A 23,872-nucleotide genomic window follows, 5' to 3' on the forward strand; every position below is an offset into this window, starting at 1 on the left:
TCCGGTCCGGTTTTTAAAACTATGGAAAATACCCATTGGACCTCAGCACCGAAAGAAAATCGTGTGGACCACAAGTGTTTCCTTTACACTCTTCGCCATTATTAATCAACCTTTTCATATACTCATGATGCACGCACCACTGTAGTTTTTAACTTCTATCTTTCAAACCTTTTTGGGTTCACACAGCAATTATATACAGTTTTTTTTTTTTACGTGGAAAATGCTACAAAACACACAAGTTTTTGACAAATAGTGATGTTCCGAAATCACGAGGCCCACTTGGAGTTGATTAAGGAAGGGCAAAACCTTAGTCCAAAACTTCTCTTGATGGGCTTGAGTGTGGCCTGGAAAACCTTTTTTTAAAGTGTAGTAACGCCCATGTCCGAATTGCTGATGGGGATGATCAGATGATGCTATGAGGGACCAAAATCATCTTATAATTATTTATAATATATGTATAAAAATAGATATAAAAATCTCGGCACAAAAAAAGAAAAAAGAAAAAAAAAAAAAGATATATAGATTGTACTTCCCAAGAGTGCCCATGCTCCACAAAACTGTCATAATCACTATGATTGATGGGGCTGTGTGGGCAACTCCACCCTAATCCAGTCTTCAATGATTGAATTTATAAACACCACCTCTTTATTCAAAATTGTCAAATTCAGCAACCAACCATTTTCAATTTTTCATTATAAAATTTGGCAAAACCATTTCCAAAAAAAGGAATAGTATTATTGCAAGAGCCATTTTTTAAGATTTGTATCAGTTTGAAGTAAATCCTGGAGCAGAGTTAATCACTTAATAAAGTGACACAAAATATTTTTCATAATTTGTTAAGATAGTATATAATTGGATTTATATGGATTTAACGCTAACATTATTTTTATTACATTTAAAGTAAAAAATAGCACATCAGCCATTATGAAAATTTTTGTGATCCTATAATTATTAGGACATCATAATGTCTGAATTTTGTAAAACGAAATATATCATTTAGTGAAGACTTTGGACAATAATTGCATCAAAATCTATTATGAGATAAGGCATACAGAGTAACAGAGATTTATGATTGCCCATACTTGACAAAAAATCCAAGAAATAGTACTGCATTCATGCACGGGCACCTTCTAAACTGTCATTAACTTATTATTGAACTTGAGGTATTGTGGTGGAAAAATTATATCTTGTTTTTTTTTTTTTTTTTTTGTATATATTAAGACAAAATTTAACTACAAAATTGGTTATAACTTAAAACTATAAACTTACTCAATATCTTTTTATTAGAGGTAAATTTTGACAAATCTAACATTGGATTACATATTCTTCTTACATCCTTCATACTTGCAAAATTTCAAGAAAATTAAAAATCAATAATTATGTCATTAATAAAAATTTTAAATTGTAAGTTTTTTTTGTAATTTAAAATTATACACAAAATATAAGCTTGTAGTTTATATAATAAATAATATCCGATTGACACAAAATTTAATATGTATATTAAAAGTGTAAAAAACATATTATTTAATGGTTAGATTTTTAAAATATATTGTAATATTTATTTTATTGAATGAGTTTATAACCTTAAATTAGAATTGATATTGTTGCTAAATTTTATTTTATATATTACCTCTTTTAGCAGGTGGGTTTCACATATTTGTAAGATGCACTTATTACAAGAGACGATATATGCATGTGTATAGACCTAACTGCTGTGAGAGATACTGTAAGTAACATATTGAAGATACCGTAGGTTATTCAGCGAAAAAAAGAAGATACTATAGGTAACATATCAAATCACTGTCTCGTCGTGGTGAGTGGATCACAGAAATACACTCTTTTTTAAGAAAAACTCGGTGCATGTTACTTCTTTTTAATGGGTCAAATATTGAAGATAATGTAGCCTGTAGGTAACATATCAAATCAAAATTGAACTGGCTTTAATATCACACCGACCCGTCAAAAAAAAAAAAATATATATATATATATATATATATATGTAGAGCTGTCTTTAATATCACACCACCGACCCATCAAAATAAATATATATATTGAACTGATTTTGTGGGTTTCAATTAGTTTAATTGGTAAAGTCTCTAATAGTTGAATAAGAGATTTGGGATTCAATTCCCGCCTGTACCAAAAGCTGATTGGTGTCTTGATCTAATGATAAAGAGCTATCATCAAAAGTGAATGCCGTAGTCTAAAACTCTCTCAAAAAAAAAAAATGGCTTTAATATCACATCGACCCATCAATATATATATATATATATATATATCACACCGAGCCTCCATTTGGATGCCAATAAAAAATAAAAAATATTTCACTATTTAGTTTATTTTTGTTATTATTTATAAGTTTTACTATACTTTTTGTTATTATTTATGGGTTCCATTGCACTATTTTAGCTAATTTTTACATTTTCTACAGTACTTTTAATAATAAATTTTCAGTTACAGCAAAATAAACAGTATCTAAACATATTCAACTCACTGTCACTGTCTAATGACTCTAATCATACAATTTTTTGGAATTGCTTCCGAAAGAAAGAGGATTTTTTCCTGTTTTGGAATATCAAACCATCAAGGACAAGAGATTTACACTATGTTTGGATGGGTGGATTTTAGGGAGGATGGAAAAATTTGGGGAGAAAATAGGAGAGAAAATGAGAAAGAGTGTTGTTTGGTAAGGAGGGAGGGAGAGGAAAATTTTGGTGGGGCCCAGGCATTTTCCACCCTGGCCCACCTAAAACTTATCTCTCCAAAATAGAGAGAAAATAGTGTGAAAGGAGTTTTATGAATAAATGACAAAATTGCCCACTGCACTAATTTCGTCCCATTGTCTTTTTTTCTTTTTTCTTTTTATTCTACCTGCTTTCCTAGGCGTTTGCTCCTTTTAAGGCATTATTTATTATTATTTTCACTTTCTGAGAACGATGCTTACTTTTTTTTTTTTTAATCCTTTTTTCTTTTGATTTTCTAGGCTGTACGTAGTGTTATGTTTTTTTTTTTTTTTTTTTTTTTTTTTAATTAGACATTATTTTTTTTCTTGGACATAATTTTTATTGTTTAATAAATTTGGGTGATTTTTTTTTAATTGCTTGTCATTTTTTTTTTTAATTGTGTATCATTTTTTAACAAGTGTATATGAGTAAATTTATACAAACTTACTTTTTTCATCCCTCCACTTTTTCACTCCCAACCAAACAAAAATAAGGGAAATTAAAATCTTTTATATCCTTTCACTTTTCTATCCTCCCACCATTTTCCATCCTCCCATTTTTTCACCCCTCCAACCAAACACACCCTTATGCTCATTGCTCTCCACGTGCAATTATTTTTGTGGGAAGATAACATGTGGGGACTTTATCAAATCACAATTTTGGCTCTTTTTGACATTGTTAATAGCGCTCGTGAATATATTTCAATAACTTACTTTTGTAGTTAAATAAAAAGATTAATTATAATCAATAACACAATAAAATATGGAAGGTAAAAACATTAAATAGATATTATATATATAAGAAGAAATTTGCAAGATGATTAAATACTCGCATACTAAATGCATGAAGGACGAATGATAAAGATTAAGTATTGTGTTTGACACAATTTTTTTAAAGCAGATTTTGCTCCTCACACAATTAGTAATGCTTTGAGACTCATAGACGTTTGTCTCTCAGGATAAAATAATTCATAGCATGGAGAAGAAACACATAAGGTCTATACTCTACGAACCAATCTATATCTCTTGCTCTCTCTTTGAGTCAAATTGTAATTAATGCACAAAAATATTCTCTGGGAGAGTTTCTAGATTTTTTTTTTTTTTTTTTTTTTTAATGAGGAACTATGAATATATACTTTACTAAATAAACACACTGTTTCATGAATAACTATTGTATACAGATTTAATGACTCAAAAAATGAAATAAAATAATATTATTATTATTTGGACAAGAGAGCTTAGTCCACACATACCAAAAGCCCAACCCAATGTCCAACTCATGAGCATATAAACTCATATTTTCTATCACTTCTTATGTGAGACTCAAGGATTCTCGTCAATTTAATATCATGTTCATGTAGACACATTAGAAGTCAATTTCTTATTCACTCCACAATATTTTTCTAACACTTTATTGTTTTGTAGTTGTTTTCTTCTTGAATAAAATTCGTCATTCATCAAAAAAATTATTAAATCATAACATGAATACATGTTCATCTTACATTTATAAATATTAAATAAAGCTATAGTTTTATGTCAATTCCGCCTATGTTAATATAATTAAGGATTAGTTAATTTTTATGTGCATTTTTTGGAGAATTAATTTATCCGTTCTCTTAATTTGTTATTAGTTTTCTAAAAGAAAATATTATTAAAAAAAAATAAAAAGAAGCCTTAAAATGTAACATTTCTTCTCTGTTTTTTTCCTTTTTTCTTTTTTAATTGAACCCGTGACACTCTACCTTTGGTAATATAGTAATGGAGGGAATTGAAAGAGAAATCATAGAGGCTAGTTCTCTTGTGATGCTTCAGCTGTTTAAGAATGTCGGCTAAAGATAAGCAAGCAAACTAACAGTGAAATTTAGTTGTTAACAATATAGAAAATGCTAAAACTGTTATCAATTTTACTGTGAAAAACTAATATTTTTGTTTTGTGTTTAAAATTAACACATTAATTTATACAATTTGTAGTAATTATAGCATCACTTCATTGGAAATATACCTTAGGCATTTTTGTTGAAAATACAAAAAACATAAATAGGTCTACAAAGTTCTTGGTGATTAGGAAAATTATGAGTAATACTACAAACACAAACTATTCTACAAATATTTTACAACAATTATCTTTATCTACTGTCTATTTGTACTTGCATATTTTGGTGGGTTCCAGTTTTTTGATTCTGTCCTTTCATTTGAACTTGATCGGCCACCAAAAATAACATATATCAACCTGTAAGGCATAATCTGTATCACACATTTTGGCTTTATTCAACTAAGACGTAAAATTGAAAGAAATAACATTTGAATCCCCTTTCAATGCTTTCATTACTTCTTTGGTTGAATCAGGAAAAGACAGCAATTTCTTATTAATCTAGAGCTTGAATCACATTACAGAAAACAACAAACTTTTTCTTTGAATATGAATGAATAATCACTAATAGCATAATGTTGGCCTACTTGACTGCGAATGGGTTTAGGAAGAGAGTGAGGTGCCATACGTTTGAGGCAGAGAGGGAGGCGCAGAGAGAGGGTTTAGAAGCAAAACAAAACGGGGTTTCTTTATTCTTTTATTAATTTTCTTTGTTAATATCTGATGTGGTATTTTAGTTTTTAAAAAGCTGAGATGGAGCATGCCACATCAGGCGTTTGTAAAATATTTGTAAAATAGTTTGTGCCTGTATCATTATTTGGAAATTATTAGAGTACCATAAATATGTACTCCCCTATCTCACAAATGATGGGTCCCACCATGAATTTAATTAGTGAGACCCACAATTTATGTGAGATGAGGGAGTACACATTTATGATACTCTTGGAGTACATAATAATTTCTTTGGTGACTATGTTATTTTGATGGTGACAAAAGTTGTCTTAATATATCTTTGAATAATAAATTTAGGCTAAAATGCAAGACTCACCATCTAAGTTTCTTTATAATTCATTTCAGTTTTTTTAACTTTGTTTTCGTTCATTTCAATTATCCAAGTTTCAATTAAGGACTTTTTGTCAACTTTTGTTAAAATTTTTTGGAAAAAAAAAAATCTAAAAAAAAAAAATCTAAGAAATATTCTTCAATCATTAATTTAAATTTTTTTTTTTAATTTAAAAGACTTGAACAAAAATTTAAAAATTGGAAGATTATCCACAACATATAACAAAAGTTGATGGATAAACCTTAATTGAATAAACTTGAAAGTTAAATGACTAAAATGAATGAAAACAAAGTCAAATGACTTAAAACGAATTTTGTTGAAACATAGAATGTGACTTTTGCATTTTAGCCATAAATTTATTACAATTTTTTTTTTCACAGCAAAATCTCAATGTAAATTAGTTTTTGACAGTAAAGAGATTTGTTGAGGCAATTTTTGGCTCTAAACAAAATTTAGAGGAAACTATCTCAAGGGCTTACTATAATTGCCAGAATAAGTCTTCAAATAACTCTCCACGTGTTGACTTATTGAGCTGACTTTTGTCACTTGGATGAAATTGATTATGTTGCTTGAAATCAATTTCATCCAAGTGACAAAAGTCAGCTCAATAAGTCAACACGTGGAGAGTTATTTGAAGACTTATTCTGGCAATTATAATAAGCCCTTGAGATAGTCAGTGCAACATGATCAATTTCAGTTTTCACTCTGATAGAGTGAGGCATTTTATATTTTATTTACACAAAAACTAAAGTACAAAGGTCAAAGCAAAGCTTTAAGCCAAACAAAACTTGGGGTCAAACAATAATCCAAAAGATCAAATTATTAAACCAGCTGCAACCTTAATGGACAAAAACAATCATAATTTAGGGTGCAAATTATACATCCGAATAATTTACGGTACAAACTGTAATATGAGATATAGTTTAGGGTGGTAAAATGCAATTTCTCCCACCATATTCAGGGTTCCATAACTGGTTTGAATTTCACCTCTTACAATAAGAATGTAACTTTTTGATGCAATCCAAAGCTCTCGTGTGGTGTATAGTCTTGGTATCTCCGTTGGAAACATCTAAAGTTCAAATCTCCCACCCCCATTATCAAAAAAAAAAAAAAAAAAAAATGAAGCTATATGTTAAAACCTCCACGGCCATATAGCAGTGGAAGAATGGAATCACAAACTCAGTTTGCTTCAAGTAGAGACTAATACTCCAATAGAAATACTACCTAAGGGAAATATCAAATATCTTATGGGTTTATTCATTGCATCTAGATCATATATATGACCTACATCAATTGGAAAATAGCAACTTGATAAAAGCAAACTGCCTCCAAGCTAATCTGATATAGCCTGAATAACTCATATACTAAATCTTATCTTAAGCTTGGCTTTATTCAGATAAGCATAAAAATATTCAACTAATGGTAAAGCTCAGCTAAATATAAAGATAATGGTGAAGTAGTACTGAAATAGAAGAATTCTGCAGCAACTACATTCCTCATGTAGCAATGTGTCCCAACACCATATCACTATCCCAAACACACACTAAACGTATAACAAATAACCCAAGCAATCCTCGTAAGCAACACCATAATTGTCACCTTTCAACATGTTAATAGCCAGGTTCCATCTCAGAACATCATAAGGAGATATATGTTGAACATCCCCACCTCATCTCACTCCTTTGTTTTTATTTTATTTTTTTATAGGATTCTAGGTGTTAACATATCTTCAAGTGAGAAGATAATTGTTGTTTCTGTTTGCCCTGTTTATTTGTCAGTCGATTGGAGCATCAATAGATTGTTCATATTAAAATATCACATAGTACAAACATGTTATTTCATTCTGAGTTCATTCAAAACATTATTAATGCATTAAATAAAGAAGCAGACATAAAAAATGAAGCACCATGCTAAAGTACAACTCGTTTAGTCCCCTAATAGGAGAACAAATGTTGCAACTTGCAAGTATGATTTCATATCATATGGCTATTCATATATATATGCAAATACAAAAGTTACAATAAACCATAATTTCACGCTAATCATCACCATTCATCCAACATTCTCATTGATAAAAGAATGTCGATTATCCCCAAAAAAAAAAAAAATTGATAAAAGAATCTCTCTTAATTTACCAACTCATTCATCCCAATGAAGCTAAACGCACTGCTAATTAACAAAATAAAAAAATATGAAAAAAGCTAGACTTTTGTAAGCAAATAATAAAGGACCCTTCCAAACTGCAATCAAATTGCCCTCATTTAGCATGTCCACAAGTAATCAGCATTGTCCTAGTGCACACTTAGTGCAATCAAGAATGCAATTATAACCTCATTAGAGGTAAACCAATGTATCAAGGAACTAATCTAATCAGGCTCACCTTAATCAGATGAAATCACACTTTTTCAGATGAACTGATCACAGCTAAATAACTCAAAAGGTTAGCTTTCCTTTGTTGATACAAGCAAAGAGACTGTGGCTCTCTTAATCTTCGTTGTGACAAATTCAAACTCCATTGTGCCTTCAGCATGGATTTCAACCAATCTAATGGAGTGTTAGAAAGGCGTCTTGCATGCAAGACTACTCAAAAACCAATTTCCCTGAATCTCAAAATCAATTATTGAAACGCCAAACAAGTATTGAAAGATTTGTCCCATCCAGAAGCATCGTCTAGTCAACCTTTCATTATCGCCCGCCATAACTGTGAATTCAACTGATAACAAATTGAATGTTCAACATTTCTTCAGGCCCAAATTTTGTCTATTTGGCCTGTACCATACAGGATGCTTCATTCATAGAAAGTGACCACAATGGTGAAAGTGCAACAACGTTTCCAATGATCATCAGTGTTGGTGATACTAACTCTACTGTTGTAATTTTATTAGCAAGATCCTTCAGTTCTGCAAAAACCTGTATGATTGAGAATGCAATGACAGTCAATTGTTGGCAAAAACAAACATAAAATGAACAACCTCCTGTCACACAGACATTAACCTCTACATTATCTTTCTTATAAGTGAACATCAACCTTTACAGGTTTCTATAGATGAGTCCTTAAACTTGAGATTTTGGGGCTTAGTATATTCTATTTTATTTTTACTTTTAAAGGTCCATGCACAGTAACTACAATTTCCTAGAGCTTGAGTTTTTCACAAACAACCCTTAAGGTTTTTGAGCATTCCCAGTCAATTCATTAGCCCCTAAAATAAATGCCTAGGTACAATAAACACACACATTTAAAACATTTTATTTACTGGTATTTAGATAATGAGTGACATGGTGAAAGGTAAATGATTTTGACATCATAAACCTAGAAAGGCCAATAATATATCATCATCTAAAAGCAAAGCCTAGTTTAAATTTTCATCTAGTGATCAGAGTTTTCAGCTCATCTAAAATCTCAGGTTAAACCTTCATAATTTTTATAATCTCCAACCCAACACCCCCCTGCCCTATTATTTCAACTTGCATTTAAATTTTGTTATAGATGTACTTGTTGAAGTACAGCAGAACATCCCTACAACAAAAAAACTCCATTTAATATTTATGAGCCTTAGAATTTGATTTTAGTATGTTATTGCTCATTAGGATTTTATAAAATGTGTTGCCTAAAAAACTACAAGAAAGCAATTGCAATACAAAATAAAGACCAAAATGAAAGCAAGGTGTAAACTTATGTTTAAGCAAAATAAAATCCTTCTTTCACAATTTTATTGGGCCAATAATGAGTCAAAACAAGAAAAAATTTCAGAACAGTAGGAATTCCAGAAACTTACTTAAAGGAGTTGAAAAATTAGAGAAAAGCAACAAATGAAAAAGTAGGTTATTTGTAGACACTTCATTTTGTACCCCTTACGACTCGAGCCCTTGTGGGCGCTTGTGCCCACACTATTTACACCCTAAAAACAATTACACTAAGAATTGTGCTTACCATGCGTTGTTGAGGTGTGGTCCCTCGCTCAACTGCAACAGCTGGTGTATTAGGGGGAAGACCATGATGCATTAACTTTAGGGCAAGTGAAGGGAAGGTTGATAAGCCCATATAAATCACTAAGGTTGAATCAGGGTCAGCTGCATTTTCTGCTACAAACAAAGGATCTGTTCCTCCTTTCCTTGAATGCCCAGTGAGAAATCTTACACTATTTGCAACACCTCTGTGAGTTAGTGGAATCCCCAACTCTGCTGCTATTCCTGAAGCAGCCGTTATTCCTGCAAAAACAATGAGCATAAAAATCAAACTCTTTGGAAGCCTTTCTATTCAAGTTATGTCCCAATTTTCATGCATCAAAGATCACATCAACATTCTACTACTATTTTCCTCCCTCCATGAATGCATTTGCCCCATAAATCAATGTACATTGCCCTTATATAAGGCTATGACGCTATTCCCCTCACTATTTTGCCAAGCCTTTATTTGGAAACCTTTCTACCACACTTTCCAAGTGATTCACAATGAAGTTAAGTTTTTTGAATTCTCTAGATGTAGAAAAAAATTTGACTCAAAATTGCGAATATCAATGTTATGTTTTATCAAAACCACACATTCCAGATTTTAATAATCACTTTTGGAGATGGATTTCATCTTCCTGTCCTCACTCAATTCAACGTGATCAATCATTTTCTCAAAATGCTATGTAAATCATTATGGTTTCATTCAATTATTCATGAAACATTCAACTTCTCCTATATTAACAGTTTCGTCTTAATAATGAGATTTAAGAGACCAGCCCACCATGGCATACCTGGAATTACTTTCACGTGAATCCCTTGCTGCTGCAAAAAATCCATCTCCTCCCCACCTCTCCCAAACACCTAAAACCCCAAGAACATATTTCAGGGAAAAAAAAAAAAAAAAAAAAAAAAAAAACTGAACAACAGAGCAAATGAAATTACATTTCTGGGCTAATACCACTACATTGCCCAGTAAAACATTTGCTGATAGAACTCACCAATGGATCCCCTCCTTTAAGTCTCACAACAGTAGCTCCTGCTTCAGCAAAACTCAGAAGCAACTCGTGTATTTCCTCCTGTCACAAAACCAACTTAAAATAAATTCATTTCTCCAATCCCCACATGCCCAATTGTACAAACACCTATTTTCCTGTCTAGGTGACTAACGAGCAAAATGGGGTGCCCCTGCATGACTTCCTAAAGTACCCATTTTTCAGCAAATCAAACCAACCGCATATTTAAGGGACCAAAATCAAACTAACCCTATATCTAAACGACCAAAATCAAAACCAGCCCCATATTTAAGGAATCAAAATCAAACTGACCCATAGATAGAGGGACAGAATTGTTCCTTTTTTTTTTCAATTCTAGGGACCAAATCCAAATTTCTTATATCTGAAGAACCTTAATTGAACTTACACTAAAAGCATTCTTCATACCCCCTCTCCCAAAAAATAATAATAATAAAAGCACACCCACCATCCCAATTCATTGTTTCTACCAATATCATCAACCAGAGTTGTAAATCAATAGCAAACCAATTCTTAATTATAAAACTACCAAAAAATAATTAAAAACTCGAATAGATACAGATGGAGGCAGAGTGAATAAAGAGAAACCCAGTTCAAAATCAAAAGAAACTCAAATATTTAACCAAAGTTGTGCATCAATTGAAAAACCATTCCTAATTTATAAAAATACAAACTTGAAATAGATACAGATTAATGCAGACTGAATAAAGAGAAACCCAGTTCAAAATCCAAAGAAACACAAACATTCAATTCACAGAAAATGCTATGCATATATAGATAGATAGCTAGAGAGAGAGAGTGTGTGCGTGGGTTTTACCTGGGTTCTACTATGGTACCCAGCAGTCTTGCCAACATAGAGGAGCCTAGCATTAGGTCCAACCAAATCCAACACATCATTGGAGACCAACCGATCATACAAGAGCAAATCAGCACTTTGAATGACTCTCACAGCCTTGAGTGTCAAAAGCTCAGGGTCCCCAGGTCCTGTCCCCACCAAGAACACATTCCCTGGCCCACACTTCTTCCACCCACCACACCCTTCTCTCTCCCTCTTCTCTCTCAACACCTGAAGCAGCTTCTTCAGCTCTGGCAATTGCAGTGCTATCTCATTTTGCCTAACTGAGTTAGAATCAGGTGGTGGGGAAGAGCAAGATGCTATATTTTCTATGTTTTCCAATTGGGTCTTGTACAACCATTGGTCCCTGTGGTACCTCTCAATGGAGTGCTTTTCAGTGAAAGGTGAATGAGAATTATAGTGTAAAGAACAAATGGGGTGAAAGTTTGAGGCTTTAGTTGGTCTGATATGGTTTGAAGATAAAGAAGAAGAAGGGAAAGATTGGAGCCTAGTGCAAAGCGCCATATGAGGTCTTTGTGTCGAACTTGAACGAGTTGGAGCTATAAAGTACAAGTCTTTCAGAGTTTTAAGAATGGAAAGGAGAGAGTTTGAGTTTGAGTTGAGTTTGGTGTTCTTTTGGGCTTTTGAGGAGGCTGAGAAGTCAAGGTGGCTTTTGGGCTTTAAAAGGGACATCACCTTAAAAAAACAAAAACACAAAAAACAAAAACAAAAGCAAAAAAATGGCATTTGTATTTTATTTATTTATTTCTTTTCACTCGGCTTGTTAACCTAGTCCATTTTTAATTTATTACTTTTGGGTTTATAATTTATTATTACACTAAAAAAATATAGCATTTAAAATGTAATTTTTCTTTTTTTAAGAGGTTAATGTTGAAATTTCTTACACTCAAAGATAAAGTACTTATCAAAAATAGTTTAAAATTAATCTTACCACATTCAAGTAAAGTAAAGAAATAATTCTCAATGAGAGGATAAAGAACACGGAACTATGTATGCATTGAGGGAAAATTACGTTTAATTTCTTTGTGTAGTGTTGTTATGGTATGTTTGGGTGATATTGATGCCGTTTGGATTGGGCTGAATCTCATGTTTGCGTTTCAATGTTACATTTACTCTTCCTCTTTTTTTTTTTTTTTTGGTCAGCTGCAGCAGGGGACAGTGGCTAACAGTAGCCGCACTTTTCCTACTTTTTCGTCACTTTATCAGTCCTGTGGGTCCCGTGCACTGTTCACAGGCCCACAAATTCCACTTTTCAGCAATTTTATCATTAAAAATGGGTCTCATAATACTATTCACACATTTAAAAATTATTTTGCTATAGTATTTTCAGTTTCAGTTTCAGTTTTCAGTTTCAGCAAAAATAAACTCAATTCAAACGGACTCATTATGTATGTTTGTGAGAATCTTCCTGAAATTATGCATAGACATTTTTCTTTTCTTTTTTTTTTCTTTTTCTTTTTTTTTTTTTTTTTTTTTGTGAAACATGCATGGACTTATTCTTTCATATGCTATGAGATTTTTTTTAATGAGAAATATGCCATGAGATTTTATTTATGTAAAACTAAATATATACCAAATTTGGTCTTTTTTATCAAGTGTCCAATCATGAATAATGCTCTTTACTTTCAATAAATTATCTTCTCCATGGATGCGTGAAACCAAATTTTTACTCTAGTTTGTAAATTACAATCATTTACTAGTTTTTTTTTGGGTAAAATATCATTTTCGTCTCTAAACTTTCACAAAAGTTAGTTTTTCATCCCTAAACTTTGCAAAACGTTCTATTTTTCATCCTTTCGTTTATGTCTATTAGTTTAAGTCATATGTGGCCTAACGAAATGCTGACGTAGTATTTGACTGCTTGGACTAAATCATTTATATATATATATATATATATTTTTTAAAAGACACATGGCAAAGAGTTATTGGTACCCTTAATAACAATTATTTAAAAGGACGAAATTGCCCCCACACCTTTAATGATCCTTCATACCTCACTTCACTGGGCCTTCACCCCTCCAGCCAGGGGAGGAGTTACCTTATTAATTGGGGGGCCTTGCGCCCCCCCCCCGCACCCCCCCAAAAAAAACAAAATTTTAATTTTCTTCTACTGTTATGGTAAATTTAGGCTATAGATCTGATCCAACAAGGAAGTAATAGACACTGAGCCCCCTCAAATAATATAACCGGGCCCCATTATTCCTAGGATCTCAACATAGTCCAATAGATATGTGACCCAAAGTACACAAATCCTCAATCCCAACCTACACTGCCCTCTCTCAAGTCAACACATCAACTCTCTTTCCAACACAACCAAATAAACTCAAGCATTTGGGCATTTAGATTTATATTTTGTTATATATATGATAATGGTCATATAGTTTTGTTATTTATTTATTTATTTATTATAATATGGCCATATGAGTTTTTGGCTTTCTAATTAGTTTAATGAATATTTTTTGTTTATCAAGATTTTGTTGTTCAATTTTTGTATTGCTATATTATAATATATTTTATCTCTCTATGTCATCATTTTTTAAGCTGATTTTTTTGGTTTGAAATTAGGTGCTAAATTATTCATTGGAAAAAAAAAATTAATATATAGGAAATTTTCAATATTATGAATAATGATGGGTTGATAGTTTTAAAATGACAGTGAAAATTTTTGTATATATCAATAGTGAACTAAATAATTGTTGAGAATATTATGATATATCAAAGTTGATAATTCCATATTCAATAGATTTTTGAATTATGATTATTGTATTAATAATTTAATACTACAATTTTTGTTGTGGAGATTCTGTAAGGAAAAATTACAACAAATTGGCCCCCCCTAAGTATAAATTCCTAGCTACGCCCCTTCCTCCAACCACGCTTTCTCTCTCCTCTACCACCCCACTTTCTCTTTCTAAACCCCATCACATTCCTCCAAAAGCTTAGCTAAGCTCATCCTAAACTTGTGTTCCACTATCCCACTCTTAATTTTCCCTTAACTATCAAAACCCAAATCAAAATTATAATTTGACAAAGACCCACTATTGTAGTTCGTAAATATACTAATCTCATCTTTATCAAACCTCTCAAACCTATCAGTTGTTAAGGAAGTCTTGCTCTTGAAGCTTGCGAGTTCTAGAGGCTTGGCGGTAGATTATTTGCTTTAATTCAAAGACTCAATGAGTTGAACCTTTGAGGCTTTAGGTGGGTTGTCGTCCAACGAGCTTGGGTAGAACTTGCTGTCAGGTCGGATAGCATTTTTGACTCGAAGAGTAAGTAAAGGTAAAGTACTAAAGAAGACATTGAAGGAGGAATGTGATGGGGTTTTAGAGAGAGAAAGTGTGGCTGGTAGGGATGAAGTGGAGGCCTAAAGGATCATTAAAGGTGTGGAACGAAAAGTAAAATGGTTTGCAAAGTTTAGAAACGAAAAACAAATTTTTAATAGTTTAGGGATGAAAAACAAACTTTTGCGAAATGATATTTTACCCAAAAAAAAACAACAACAAAATATGATATATTATACAATATTTTAAATTATTACTTGATTATTTGATTTATTTTCTTACATTCTTTGATGGGAGTGTGATGTTATTTGAAATCGTTGGATTTCTTAAAATTGTTTGCATTTGGATTTGGGCTAGATCCAATAGTTAATACATAGTAAATAGAAATGAAATTCGTACCATACAATCAAATCGAAATTGAAATCAAATTTAACAATTACCAAGTTAAAAAAAAAATAGAAATATAAATATTGAAAAATTAAAAAGAGATTGTCTATCATTCAAATTCTAATATATCCAAAAAAGATAAATATTGTGGGTTCCAGTTAGCTCAACTAGTAAAATCTCTGATGGTTGTATAAGAGATCTGGGGTTCAATCTCCGTCTACACCAAAAACTGATTGATGTCTTGGTTTGATAATAAAAAGCTATCAACAGGAGCAGATGTCATAGGTTGAAACTCTCTTTAAAAAAAAAAAAAAGATAAATATTGAAAAATTAAAAAGAGATTGTCTATCATTTAAAGTCTAATACATCCAAGAGATAACCTATAAATACTACTAATTTTAGGCCCAAGAAGAGCACAGCACACCCACAACAGTTTCATGATTCATCTCCCAATCTTCCTTTCATTCTCTCACAGTATGTTTGATGAAAATTACATACCAAGGCCTGAAATGACTGATGAAGAAATCAAGCGTTATTATGCTCAGGTTAATGAGAGCGGGGTAAGCCTTTCTTTCTTTTCTCTCCTAAGAACAAGTTATTTATATAGAGAGTTGTATAACGATTGATGTTTTGGACTAAAGATAAAGAGTAATAAATCATTGTAGAGAACTTATGATAAAATATTGTTAAAAATAAAAATGAATGATTAATAATTGTGTGGGTGACTCTGCATTGCAGGGTTTTGATGTGGAAGACTTTTCCCACACCGTGTGTCTTGACGGTGGCAGCAAAATTTAGCCTTTAGATCTTTCTGATGACTCAAATAGGCAATTAGTTGTTGATCTTTCTATGGAAGCACTAGACAAGTACAACATTGAACAAGTCTATTTCTTTCTTTCTTTTTCTTTTTTTTTTTTAAATTTTAATTTATTTTAGTTGAGTGAGAGATCTGGGTTCAATCCCGTCTTTATAAAAAATTGATTGGTATCTTGATTTAATGATAAAGCTATCATCTAAGTGTCTTGATTTGATAATAAAGCTATTATCTTGGTGTCTTAATTTGATGAGCAAACGCAATAGTTGAATAAGATATCTGGGTTTAACTCCGTCTACACTAAAAATTAATTGGTGTATTAAATTATTGATAAAGCTATCATCTTGGTGTTGAAGTAGCGTTTATTTATTTCTCCCTTTAATTAGATTAATTGTTTGTATTCTATTTTGTTTCTTAAAGAATAAGAGCTTTAAGTTGAAGAAGGTAGAGAAGGCAAACTCTGAAGGTGATTATTGTATTGTAACTTTGAACTACAGTTAGACATGGTAAAATGGGTCAGACCCGTTTGACCCGACCCATTTGACCTGCAACCCGTTTGACCCGTAACCCGATTGATTCGTTTAAAAATGACCCGTTTTGACCCGCGACTCAATTGACCTGACCCGACCTGCCCATTTTGCCACGTCTACCAACATTGAGTAGATTGAGATTGAGGTGTAATTTTTATAAAATATTTACTTATTCTTTTTTACTTAATATGTTATGTACTCCATTATAGTTTGTCATTCTTTACTTGCCACCTTCATTTTCTCTTCCTACTTTAAATAGATCGAAGATTATACCAAGATTAGTTTCTAGAAAGCTGGAACAAGAGTTGCACCAAATTTGGGTATCAAGTCAAATGTTTAGTGGTAATTGGTAACAATATCACTAGTGAGAATCTAATCACAGTTAAGGAACACATAAACAATTGACAAATTGCATCTATTTCCAAAAAAAAAAATTGTTTGAAAAAATACAGGTCAACTTGACCCGACTCAACCTGCGACCCGATTGACTCATTTAAAAATGAACCGTTTTGACCTGCGACCCGTTTGACCCGCAAACCCGATTGACCCAACCCAACCCGACCGTTTTGCCACGTCTAACTGCAGTACCAACTATTATATCACTCACAGCCCAAAGATCAACTCTATAGCCACGTTTTTTGATGTTTGAGCTGCGTTTTTGTGGGTTGGGCTTAGGCCGCATTTTAAAAAAACGGCTATAGACCCATCCGATTTTTTTTTTTTTTTAAATATTTCCTAAAGCCGCGTTTAGAAAACACAGCCTAAGCCCTACCTAGAGCTACGTTTTCTATAAATGTGATGCTTCTACTGCTGCTATTGAAACCTTTCAAGCTTTGGTATACGATGGAGAACCAGTTGGAGAGGTCAAATCTATTCGGGTCAAGCCCACATCTTACTCTAACCAAGGTACTTAACTAATTAATTAAACTCATTAGTTGTTTATGTTCCTTTCAATTTTTTTTCTTTGCTCCATCAAATATACACTTTGTAATTTATTATTATCTTATTATCTTCTTTTTTCCCTTTGCATCCTTTGAAACGAAGGGAAAATTATTGTGTACTCCCGAAATACCATAAATACGTACCTAATAATTTCCCCCCCTTATTCATAGCAAATCCTGTTATCAGCAATCCAGTCGAAAGCTTTTTGAGTGATATACCTATAGCACCCTTTTTTATCAATTTCTAATCCAGCATTCTTTGGGTCTTCCACGCAGCAGTCTAATAGTCTTGGGCTGACAGTCGAATTTTGCGTTTAAAAGGGTGGACCCTAACACCTCTACAGCAGCAGCTGTAGTAATTGCCCAGCAGCATCCTATAGAGAAGTAAATATTTAGTACATTACCTATAAAATGTATTTCAACACCAGAAGAAAAATGAGATTTATAAAAACTTACTACAATATCGTTGGGATTTAGAAACTCCCTCCAATCCGATGGTTGAAAACGTTCACCCTGTTAACCCATATATTAATTAAAATATTATTTTGAAAAATTAATTAAATAATAACTTGCCAATGAGGCATGAAAAATTAGTGCATCTACTTGTCTTGTAACACTTATGTTATTATAATCAAATAATAACATTTTATTGTTATCCTGTATGGGATGACTTATTAATTATTTGCTCTAATATCTACTATCTACTACTTACATTTAAAAAAAAAAAAAAAAAAAAAAAAAAAAAAAAATGAAGAGTTCATTCTTCAGTGTTTTGGTGAGCCAAAACTCACCGTTCCTAACACAGTATTGTTTGAGCTGGCCTTTTGACATCCAACACAAAGAAAATTCTCTTGAATTTTTTTAAAAGCAATTATGTTTAAGTGTTGCTCAAGGGAAATATGCCTATGATAATCATGACCTCTTTACTCTTCAAACAGTTTATAGCAGAATGTCATTTCATTATCACACAACTTCCAAATTTGCAATCTGCATATATGTTAAAAGATTGAAGGCCTGGCTACCTCGGCATGCATTACTTCTGGGTTCATCAATGAATTTTTCCTCCATATGTGTGAATTTTGCAATATAATTTAGGCATACTATGTGAAATATATTAATTAAATAGTTAACAAATATTTAAAAAAAAACATAAAGCATGAAAAATATAAAGCTTAACTCATTGGGCCCAACTCAATCCAACCTAATCCATGTGGGTTAGGTTGGTTTCTACACACGTGACTGGTTGGGAATATCTCAACCCGACAAACTTTGGCAGGATTGAGAAAACCATCCAACCAAACCAATTCAACTCATGCACAAGCTAATTCAATTCATGCACACCCCTACAACCAATAGCTAAATTCCCTAACACTTCTAAAGAAATTTAATAGGGAGAAAATTCTATATAAACTTATGTGAATGCCCTTAGTATGTAATTCTTGTGCGATTTTAATTTGCTTTCCCAATGTTTGAAATTTGTGAGAATTGATGTTGCAATTATCTTACTAAACTATGAAATTTTTAACATGGAATAGATAGATATATGAACAGCATAAAATATAGATCATTTTTTTAAGTAACTCACCCCCATATGAATAGAAATATATATAAAAAAAAAAAAAAAAATTCCTGCATCAAAACAAGAGGACTATGTAAAACATTTATAATTAGAAAGGGGAAAAAACTGTAACATAAAACATATTGATGAAGAAACAGCACAAAAAACCCAACTAAGCAAAAAATATGCAATAAAAAAATAATTTTATTATTATTATTTTCTTTCGATCATGAACAAAGATATGCAATAAAAAATTATGTACAATAATTTTATTCATGTAATTCAATTTTATTTTTTAATACTTGAAATATGTTGACAATCTATGAATGAGCATTTGCAACGAGCATGGTATTCAGAAAATAAGATTATTTATTATTATTTTTTTTTTTCAGATTTGTCTTACAAAAGCAAATTAGCATGGTATGTCACCTATTCAGATTATGCTTACCTGAACTTTTGTGTGTGTAAAAAATTATATTGCTAAGATTTTCCTTTTGTGTAGTTGTTTTTAATAACTGTTATTCTTGTATTTTCACTATTTTTTAAAATCCAATTTTAGATGCGACCACATAAATGTACCAGTCATACGACGGGATTTTTTAGAAAATAACTACAAAACCCAAACAATATCATTAGTTAGGAAACGTTTCAAACTAATTTGCTCTCTAACAATTCGAGTTCAGAATACTCGATTTCTGGTTTAGTGGCCAAAAATCGAGCTCAAAGGAGTCGCTTTACCTTAATGGAAATCGACCTCAGAGGACTCGCTTTACATTTATGGAAATCGAGCTCAAAGCACTCAATTTCAGTTCAGCCTACACTTACACAGATTTTTTTCCTCTGTTCTTCCTTTCCTTTTTTTCTCCAAATGTCGTCCCACTCTCCACTTCCAAGCCCCAAAACCCATGAACAAATCAAATCCAAAACAAATCAAACCCACTCTCCATAAAAATCTACGCATCGCCTGAAGCTTTTGCCGCCTGGGTTTGGTCAGATCGGCGCCTGAGTTGCTGGATTTTTGCATCATTGCGGCGGCGAGACACGTCCGATCTCTGCGTTTTGCATCGCCTGAAGCTTTCGCCGCCTGAGTTTGGTCAGATCGGCGCCTGGGTTGCTGGGTTTTTGCATCGTCACGGCGACGAGACACGTCCGATCTGACCAAACCCAGGCGTTGCTTCTTTCATCGTTGCTTCTTTCTTCTTCGTTTTGAACTCTCTGGGTTGCTGGGTTCTCACCGTCTCTTCGTTACTAAATCGAGTCCATTGGGCTCGGTTTCCATGAATGAAAATTGAGTCTAGTAGACTCGATTTCTTTGCTTAGAAACTGAGTCCAATAAAGTCGGTTTCTATGCTTAGAAATTGAGTCCATTGCACTCGATTTCTGGCCTACGTGGCTGATTTGGCTGAACCAGAAATCGAGTCGTCTGAACTCGAATTGTTAGAAAGCAAATTAATTTGAAACGTTTCCTAACTAATGATATTGTTTAGGTTTTGTAGTTATTTTCTAAAAAATCCCGTCATACGACTGGACCTAGACTTCCAACTCCCCTTTAGAAAAAGGCCTTTTAGGTTTAAACGTATGTGGACATCCCACCCCTCATGTAAGGAAATGATTCAGTTGGCATGGAGGTCACAAAATGCTGGATCAAGGGCTGCTCAATTATATAATAAATTGTAGAAAGTTAGGCCTGATTCTTCTAGATGGAATAAGACAGTTTTTGGTAAGGTGGAAACTGAGATCAAGAACAAATTAGCCCTTCTGCAAGATATTCAAAACACTATTGTGAATGAAGATGATGTGAGGAGAGAAAAGTGCATCAGAGAGGAGGTGGAAGATTTGTTGAATGAGGAACAAATGTGGGCCCAAAAGGCTAGATGTGACTGGATTTTGAAGGGTGATAGGAATAAAAGATTTTTCCAAACAATAGTGAAGCAGAGAAGAGCCAAGAGTAGCATTCTACAACTTAAGGACTGGAATGAGAATCTTACTGATAAACCGAAGGAGATTGAGGGTATTTTAGTGGAACACTTCAAGAGTTCTTATGAAGATCAGAATGCTTTAAGTGTAGATGACATTTTACAAGAACTCCAGGGTATTAATATTCCATAGCTAAAAGCCCAGCAATGCTTGGAGCTAAGTAAACCCATTACCAATTTTGAGATTGAGTGTATTGTATTTCAGCTTGGCCCTCACAAAGCACCAGGGCCTGATGGGATTCCAGCTTATTTCTTTCAGGAATACTGGGATATTGTTAGACTAGACATCATTAACACTGTCCAAGCCTTCTTCCATTCAGGGTCTCTATTCAAACCCCTCAACCAAACACTCATTACCCTTATCCCAAAGAAAAATTGCCCTGATGAGGTCTCCCACTTTAGGTCCATAAGTCTATGTAATGTTGTGTATAAAATTATATCAAAGTTGTTAGTCAATAGACTTAGCCTATCATGGATTGTCTCATAACTCCATATCAAAATGCCTTCATAAAAGGGAGAAATATCGCTGACAATATTCTTATTGCCCATGTGATAGTGGATGCTCTTAGGAAAAAAAAAGGTAAAAACAGTTTTGGGGTCCTTAAGATTGACATGAGTAAGGCTTATGACAGGGTTAGATGGAATTTTCTTAAAGCAGTGCTTATTGCCATGAATTCTGATGCCAAATGGGTTAAATGGCTAATGGAGTGTGTCACTTCTGTTCATTACACTCTCCTCTTTAATGGCAACATATCCAATTCCTTTAAACCTGGGACAGGACTTAGGCAAGGAGACCCCATCTCTCCATACCTTTTTCTAATATGTGCCAACATCTTATCATTTGCTCTTCTTAAGGCAAAATCCTCAAACCTAATCTCTAGGGTAATGTGATTAAAGGATTACGGCTTTGTTCCAATTTATTACATAAGTGGGATATAAGTATCAAATTCTGTTGCAAGTTGCAACCGTCGCCTACTTTTTTTATTAACTAGTTGAGTTCCCGCACAAAGTGCGGTGCAACTTATAATTAGTTTCTCCAATATTTCAATTAGTTATACTAAAAATCTTGTAACTTAACTTATTGACACTTCAATTTCCAATAGAAATATTCAGGTTTCAGATCCCCACCCCACAACTATCGATAAATAAAAAAAGATATTTCAATAAATTTCATTGTAGAAAATTGTAATTTTTAGTTATTTTATATATAGACAAAATAGAAATATACAAAGAATAGTATAGTTATTTGATCATACTATATATATATATATATATATATATGTGTGTGTGTTTACAAATTGAAAATTGTATGATATAGTAGCTAATATAGATAGGCATGTTTCATGCCTACTAAAAATTGCAAATATCCTTCAATTATTATTATATTTTTTTTTACATTCTTGATTGTGTGTTGCTATAAAAATTTTCCCCTTTTTGTTGGACATGGTTTCAATTGTTGCAAAAAAAAAAAAAAAAAGAGTAAAAATGCCATATTTCAAATCAATTGTTTCTCATATAAAAAAACCAATTGTTTCTCATATAAATCTTAGAAAAATGATATTAAAATTTCATTATGCTTAAAATAATTAATATAACAAAATAAACTTATTTATTATATTAGTAATCTTTCTAATTACATAGAATATATGCTACAATGTTATTTCCACACACACACACACACACACACAAAGGAGTTTGGAAATTTAAAGGATTAAGATTAATTTTAGTGAATTCACAAATATTTATTTTTTTATGGCTTTTGTGACAATTGTTGTCAAAATAAATGAACATGAGTAAGAATGTCATATTCTAAATTTATTATTATTATTCCAACAGAAAATTATTTTCTATAGAGTTTATAAAAATAATCATATAAATTCATTTAATAGAAATAATTAATGCACAACAATAGATAATTAATATATGCATTTATTCTATTGGCTAATTCAATGACCTAATACTTTAATATAAATGCAAACTTTGTTGAAGTGGAAAACTAAATAAAGAAAACTTCAAGGAATGCGCCACATGGCTCAGCCTCATACTCTCTAGCATGAGGTCTTTGCTTTTATATATATACTAGTTGATGTCCCGTGCAATGCATGGGTACCGTATAAATTTATTTTAAAATATTTTATAAAAAAACTATATATTTTTTATATAAAATTATCTTTATGACCATGCATAATACTTATTATTAATATTGCTACCTCTACCATGGAAAAATCTCTCATGCGTGAGGCGCATGAGATACCAGCTCCCTCTACCATTGCTCCCAACCAAGAATTACCTTCCTCAGATTGAAGCATCTAAATCCAAATTTCTCTCCCTTTGCAGCTCAATGCTGCAATGAGTGACTTATTATCATCATAAATCAAAACTCCTGTTTTTGCTTTATTCTTTAAAAATAGCTCCATCAAAGTTTATTTTGAAGGACAACTTTTAAGGAGGTTGCTATTTATATTTGATTGGACAAATGTGTTGAGATAAATAATTATATTACCCAATCCATTGAATTTGACTCTTACAATCTACATTGAACTTTGTTCTTGATGAACAACTGTTAAGTGGGTTGATATTTATGCTTAACTGGTCAAATGTGTAAAGACAAATAATCATATTACCCAATCCATTGAATCTAACTTTTGCAAATCTACATTGAACTTTGTTCTTATGTAGAAAAAGTAAATTGAAAAATTATCATTGACTCTATCTAAAGCATTTAAAGTAATAAAGGCATATCAAAGATTTAAGTTGTTTGGCTAATATAAAACATTAGCCCATTGTTTGGAATTCAATGGGAAGAGCATAGTTTTTGTTATACTCTTGATTTCATGTGTATCAATTGTTGCCAAAAAAACTAAATATGAGTAAGCTAATATCATAATTCAA

The 23,872-nt window shown here is 32.2% G+C and overlaps 1 protein-coding gene across 1 annotated transcript; it reads right to left on the reverse strand.

Moving 5' to 3' along the window:
- Nucleotides 1–7,845: 7,845 nt before the first annotated feature.
- Nucleotides 7,846–12,095, reverse strand: LOC126724101 (S-adenosyl-L-methionine-dependent uroporphyrinogen III methyltransferase, chloroplastic). Its single transcript, XM_050428311.1, has 5 exons — nucleotides 11,455–12,095; nucleotides 10,605–10,682; nucleotides 10,398–10,467; nucleotides 9,587–9,864; nucleotides 7,846–8,565 (listed from the first exon to the last, which is right to left on the reverse strand). Exons 1-5 carry the CDS (start codon nucleotides 11,995–11,997, stop codon nucleotides 8,416–8,418), a joined length of 1,119 nt encoding a protein of 372 aa, XP_050284268.1. The 5' UTR covers nucleotides 11,998–12,095; the 3' UTR covers nucleotides 7,846–8,415.
- Nucleotides 12,096–23,872: the final 11,777 nt, after the last annotated feature.

This window comes from Quercus robur, chromosome 4 (genome assembly GCF_932294415.1).
Source record: "Quercus robur chromosome 4, dhQueRobu3.1, whole genome shotgun sequence".
NCBI classification, from domain to species: domain Eukaryota; kingdom Viridiplantae; phylum Streptophyta; class Magnoliopsida; order Fagales; family Fagaceae; genus Quercus; species Quercus robur.

What these genes read in the sequence shown, in the direction of transcription:
- LOC126724101 (XM_050428311.1), bottom strand. Translation starts at nt 11,997, where the DNA reads ATGGCGCTTTGCACTAGGCTCCAATCTTTCCCTTCTTCTTCTTTATCT. An exon ending in GGTACCATAGTAGAACCCAG is followed by an intron (nt 10,683 to 11,454) that starts GTAAAACCCACG and finishes GTTTTGTGACAG; the next exon opens with GAGGAAATACACGAGTTGCT. An exon ending in CCACACCTCAACAACGCATG is followed by an intron (nt 8,566 to 9,586) that starts GTAAGCACAATT and finishes TCAATCATACAG; the next exon opens with GTTTTTGCAGAACTGAAGGA.